Raw genomic sequence first — 5581 nt, 5'->3', positions numbered from 1 at the left:
GTAGCCTAAGCTCATGAATTTATATTTTTAGTTGTTTATATTTTAGTTATCGAAGCGCCAAGCTTGCGTATTTGTAAATTATTCAATCCTTACGTTGGTCAATTCGTTTTTAGCATCTGTATTTTATGTATATTTATTTACGCCTAATTTACGTTTCTACTTCGACTACGATTATGTTTACACCATAAGTTAAAGCTTTAAGTTCTGCTGCGCTGCTGAAGTGAATAAAATCATATGTGTACTATATACAAGGTCTACAAAAATGTCTATGAGTCGGCACTGTCGCCCAGAGCGAGGGGAACGTCCGAGAAGTTCACTTTGGTGTAGAACTTCTTCAGCTCGTTTTTCAGCTGGAGACTGTGTGTCCAGTCCACGGTCTCGCAAACGACTTTCACCTCCACGGTGTACACATCCCGGAGCCAGGCCCGCTCATGCATAATGTCCTTGATGGAAACACCCACACGAACCAGCAGGGCGCACAGGTCGTTGATGCCGCCGGGACGATCGCTGACCTCCACATTGAACTTCACCAGACGGCCCTCGGCGGCCAATCCCCGCTCCAGACAGCGTCCGAACACTGTGGTGTCTATGTTGCCACCGCAGAGCAGCACCACAACTCTTTAAGGAAAAAGTAGTATTATGGTAATATGAAATAAAGTGTATCTTTAGTACTCACTTCTTGCCCTTCAACTCTTCCAGATGACCCGCCAAAATGGCCGCTAGTCCTGCACCTCCAGCGCCTTCCACCACGCACTTCTCCTCCTCCACCAGGCGGAGAATGGCAACGGCAATCCACTCCTCCTTGACCACCACCATGCGATCGATCAGAGGCATGGCCGTGGCATAGGCATTGTAGCCCACTTTCGGGACGGCCAGGCCATCAGCCAGCGTATTTTTAATGGGTGTGCTAATGGGCCCATTGTTTTCCATGGCCCTGGTAAAGCTGGCACACTTCTCCGACTCCACGCCCTGTAAACAAAAGAAGACATGTATTAGGAGCTACTAATTGTGACTAATAATACTCACAATAATCTTAGTTTTTGGGGACAAGGCCTTCACTGCTGTGGCAATGCCGGCTATGAGGCCACCGCCGCCCACTGGCACAATCACGGCATCCGGATCGGGTACTTGCTCCAGAATCTCCAGGCCAATAGTTCCCTGGCCGGCCATGATGTGTGGATGATCGTAACCATTCACGTAGAGCAATCCCTCCTCCCGGGACATTCGCATGGCCAGGGACTTGGCCTCTCCCATGTCGTTGCCCTCAACGATGACCCGAGCCTTGTAGTTTCTGCACTTTTGGATCTTCATGATGGGCGCCGCCTTGGGCATCACTACTGTCACTGGGATGTTCAGCTTCCAACCATGGTAGCTCAGGGCCTGGGCGTGGTTTCCCAGCGAGGCACTGATCACTCCGGTTCGCTTCTGTTCCTCGGTCAAGGAGAGCAGGGCATAGCGTGCTCCACGCTCCTTGAAGCTGTCGGATGGATGCATGAAGTGTGTTAGTCACATGTCGATCACAATATTAAATATCAATTAGCAACAGTTATTAATTAGCACCATCGAACCATATCAGCCAATTTAGGGGCTATCTTATCGGATTATTTTCTGCCAAAATGTATCACCAAAATTTTGTCGTAATAATAGAAACGTCGCGCGCATAAAAAATTATTATTCAACTGTCAACAAACAACGTCGTAGGAAAGGCAAAGATCACAAGATTCTTAATCAGTAGACGGAAATTTTGTCTCCCAGACATTATTGATTAATATATAGTACATTTTATAATAAATAAATCAATACAAACAATAATGATGCCGATCTGACAGATGCACTTTGCACTTATACTCTCATTTGTCAATAAATGGAATAATCTGAGTTTCAGCACTTGAATTAAATGTGCTCTAATTAAAAATATTAAGAAAGGCTTTCAAAATGATGAAATTAAAACGTTAACTTGGATAACATACTAACAATTCTAAAATTAAACTTTCTTATCAAATGCTATCAAGATTTTATGGATCCTTGCCAATAAATAATGTCGTCATATCCTAGCTAACATTTTTATGATATTTTAGACTTTCAAATCCATAACATTAGGGCTTTCAAATCTACATAATTTTTTAAAAATTGTTGACTAACCTGCCAGTGTACTGTAGGAAATCCTTTTTCAAATACAATTCCATGCCATATAGATCCGAAGAGGTGGATTTCTGAAATTAATTTAAATTAAAAAAAAACTACAAATTATGAAGTGTAAGATATTTAAATACCGGACAAGGAGTACGTTCCACACCGCCTTTAATTAGAAAGGCAGCCGAGGTGACATCGTGAAAGGAGATCCTCTGGGGACGCTCCGGATCGCAGAAGGGATCTACGATTTCCTCAACGCCTCCGGAAACATGTCTGGGCCTCTTCAGGGCCTCCAGCTTTACATTGACAGCGGTGCCATTTGTTTTGGGAACTGGTGGACTGGGGTTTACCGAGCCATTTGTTGCTTCTTTGGGTAATTCCGTTTTCGCCGACTGGGACATGGTTAGTTGAATAAAATCCTCCGGTTCTCCTAGGAATGCCGTCGATCACCGCTCGTCAAATACTGTTAGCTGCGACAAATGTCGGTACTGCTATATATAGGAGAATCGATGAGGAGACTCTATAAACGAACTGGGATTTCGTAAAAACGGCACCTTTGCGTTTCAATTGCGGCCTGGTCACTTTATGGGGCCTGGCCTGACGACGGGCTGATAAGAGCACCAGCAAGCGAAACAAAAACAACGATAACGTTTCGTTTGTACCTATTTTTCTTCTTTTTTTCGAAATATCATCAAAACTCTTCTCGATTTGAAAACCAGACGAAAATACTTGTATCTCGAATGCGGGTCAAAATCGATAAGAAATTGGTAGAAAATACAATGGAAAGTTTTTGAAAAATTTAAATTCTAGAAGCATTTCATTTTATTTGAATACAAAAAATACTTAAACAACCTTATATGTTGTTTAAATTTATAAATATATATCAAAATATTATTTTAAAAAAACACTTTTTGAAGAACTTTGGAACATCCCGCACGAGCCCCCAAAATGTTGTCTTTGGGGTAATAAACACAGCGATAAGGTGTCAATGTGTATGTAGGTAGACCCTCTAATTATTGCCAAAATAACAAGCCTTATCTAATCCGTGGTAAAACAATTGATAAGAGATGCCAGAACCAAAACAACAAAAAAGGATCTAGGGATTAAAGGCCAGCCAATTGGCCGGGTTGGTCACCGTCATTTGCTCCACTTGCTCCACAGTGGCTCCGCGAGCAAACATCCGTGGTAGGATGTTGGTGTAGATGTGATGATAGCCATGACCGCCATAGGATGTCTAAAAATATCCAGATATTTACCAAAAACAATACATATTATTTAGCTAATTTTAGACAAACCAATCGATGTTTTGTGTGAATGTCGTGGGACATGAGCACCTTGTCCACCAGTCCCTCATTGATTAGCTTCATTAGATTGTCGATGCGCTGTCCATCGGAGATCATGTCCACGCTGGTATTGAGCTGATAGAAGGAGCATTCGGTGCCAAAGAGATCATACTGGATATAGCAGCCCAGCTTGGCAAACTCCAGCAGCTCATCAACGTCGAAAATAGTGCCTAGAGAATCATAATTAGGGGGATTAGGACCAAAAGACTGGGAGTACTCACGATCCAAGTGAGACATCACACATTTGTCAGCACGTCCACCCGCCTCCAGATACAGTCTCATGATCTCGAAGGGAGCTTTGGAGACGCGATGTGGATGCATGGAAACCCCACAGCCCAGTACTTCTTGAATCTCTCCAGCAGCCTTAATGCAATGTTTCTCAAAATCTAGAAAATAACAGTCACTATAACAGTAAGTATATTTAATATAATATTTACCATGAATGGGATAAACACTGGCCACCTCGCCAATGAACCCACACTTGACCATCTTTCCGTTGACCTCTAGGCCGGTAATAATATCCTTGGAGTACAAATCACTTAATTGCTCCACAGTTAAGCTGGCATGTCTAGCATCCTGCATGGCATGGATGTAGTGTCCAGTTCCGGCAATAAAATGCACACCAGTGCTCTTGGCCAGCTCCACAATGAATTCCAGGTTGCGCTTTAGACCGTAGCTGCTGTTTTCCACAATACTGCCACCACCGTGCTTTTTGTACAGAAGAATATCCTTTTTGGCCGCCTCCAGAGCCTCCTCGTCGTAGAAACGAACGTTTTCCTTGCTGGAATAGGGATACAATCGCACATAGCCGAGAGTGGACATACTGATCTTGGCTTTCAGTTCACTCTCAAAGTCTGGAGGAGGTGGACGGTAAAAGTGCTCGAAATCGAGAGCCACATGCTCGTGGGTCAAAGTACGCCCCAAAAGGTTGGGGGTAATAGACCCCAGAACTAAAAATAGAAGTGGAAAATTTATGCCAAACTAAGATAAGGCCAAGATTCGCTCTTATCTTGTTCTCACCGGTCTGTACTGTTGACATGTTTGCAAAGTGGGTCAAGTTATGAATTTTTAATAAATGTTTTTATTTTTTAAGAACTCCGAATACGATGCTATCGCCTCGAAAGCCCGTGGAGAACTGATCTTATAGAGCTCAGAATCGGGTTTATTGTGGAGTTTACGAACAAGAGATAAACATTTACAATCGTCAAGATTGGATCCCCTCGAGCTCCTTATCAAGAAAACATTTTATTGCATTTGCCGAGGGATGCATTAGCAACTGCTTTAATTTGTTGATCGCTTCCATTAGCTCTTATTGAATAAAATTAAAGTCAATGCCCAAATGCTAAACAAGATCAGGTGATCTCCACAATATCCCCCCTTCTAGTAAAACGCACATTTTTATATTTCTCAGAATAATTCTCTTTATTAGTTCCATTTCTTTCCGTGTTTTGTATTTTCTTTTTAATTTTACTTAGGTTTAAGTTTATCAGTTTTAGCGATTTCTCATTTATCAGATACACATATGCGTGTATATATAGTCTATATATATACTCATTTTCTTAAGATATATTTTTATCTGTTATTTTTACGACATTGCTGCTGTTCTCTTTAAACTTTTATATCTTGTATATATATATATATATATTTTCTGTTCAATTTGTCTTAGATCTAAGCATTCATCATAGATTTATGTACCATTCGCGACGAATCTGCCAAATATTGTAATTATTCTTTTTTTTATATCAACTTTTGTTGGTTTTACAATTCGTTTTTAGAGAGTTTTTAAGTTTAAATTGTCGAATGATCAAAATATTATTATTGTTTTGCAATCATTACGAATTGGTTAAATATTTTGTTTTATTTTTTAAATGATCATAACGAAAAAGCACACAAAAATGTTTATTACTTTTAATTGTTGTGTTTAGGTAGTTACTGAGTTTTACTTTTGAACACTTGCTGTGACTTTCATTTAGGTTATACCACTAACCATACAGCATATAGACAACCCATTTCATACAACGAAAATGGACGCGAAAATTTCTTGCTACAGGCCCCAGCAGGCCCCAGAGCGGATTTCTTACGCTCTCTTACGCTCATCGTTCGTT

The 5581-nt window shown here is 41.0% G+C and overlaps 2 protein-coding genes across 3 annotated transcripts; both read right to left on the bottom strand.

Moving 5' to 3' along the window:
* Positions 1-102: 102 nt before the first annotated feature.
* Srr (Serine racemase) lies at positions 103-2600 on the bottom strand. 2 transcript variants are annotated; one of them, XM_017233905.3, is made up of 5 exons: positions 2274-2600; positions 2143-2213; positions 1027-1477; positions 677-969; positions 103-618 (listed from the first exon to the last, which is right to left on the bottom strand). In XM_017233905.3, the coding sequence occupies exons 1-5, from the start codon at positions 2532-2534 to the stop codon at positions 267-269; spliced, it is 1428 nt and encodes a 475-aa protein (XP_017089394.2). In that variant the 5' UTR covers positions 2535-2600; the 3' UTR covers positions 103-266. The 2 variants fall into 2 exon arrangements, with proteins under 2 accessions (XP_017089394.2, XP_070137055.1); XM_070280954.1 differs by lacking the exons at positions 2143-2213; positions 2274-2600 and adding an exon at positions 1561-1689.
* A 448-nt stretch (positions 2601-3048) lies between these two features.
* On the bottom strand, positions 3049-5450 carry LOC108120296 (phosphotriesterase-related protein). Its single transcript, XM_017233907.3, has 5 exons — positions 4497-5450; positions 3914-4426; positions 3698-3862; positions 3429-3646; positions 3049-3367 (listed from the first exon to the last, which is right to left on the bottom strand). The coding sequence occupies exons 1-5, from the start codon at positions 4513-4515 to the stop codon at positions 3230-3232; spliced, it is 1053 nt and encodes a 350-aa protein (XP_017089396.2). The 5' UTR covers positions 4516-5450; the 3' UTR covers positions 3049-3229.
* Between the last annotated feature and the right edge of the window lie 131 nt (positions 5451-5581).

Source organism: Drosophila bipectinata, chromosome 3R (assembly GCF_030179905.1).
Source record: "Drosophila bipectinata strain 14024-0381.07 chromosome 3R, DbipHiC1v2, whole genome shotgun sequence".
Classification (NCBI taxonomy): domain Eukaryota; kingdom Metazoa; phylum Arthropoda; class Insecta; order Diptera; family Drosophilidae; genus Drosophila; species Drosophila bipectinata.
This window is presented reverse-complemented; position numbering and strand designations above follow the sequence as displayed.

Coding starts and splice junctions, on each gene's coding strand:
- LOC108120296 (XM_017233907.3), bottom strand. Junction 3,647..3,697: donor TGTGATGTCTCACTTGGATC/GTGAGTACTCCC, acceptor ATGATTCTCTAG/GCACTATTTTCGACGTTGAT. Junction 3,368..3,428: donor TTCACACAAAACATCGATTG/GTTTGTCTAAAA, acceptor GGATATTTTTAG/ACATCCTATGGCGGTCATGG.
- Srr (XM_017233905.3), bottom strand. CDS start 2,534: ATGTCCCAGTCGGCGAAAACGGAATTACCCAAAGAAGCAACAAATGGC. Junction 2,214..2,273: donor TGGAACGTACTCCTTGTCCG/GTATTTAAATAT, acceptor AATTAATTTCAG/AAATCCACCTCTTCGGATCT. Junction 619..676: donor GAAGAGTTGAAGGGCAAGAA/GTGAGTACTAAA, acceptor TTTTCCTTAAAG/AGTTGTGGTGCTGCTCTGCG.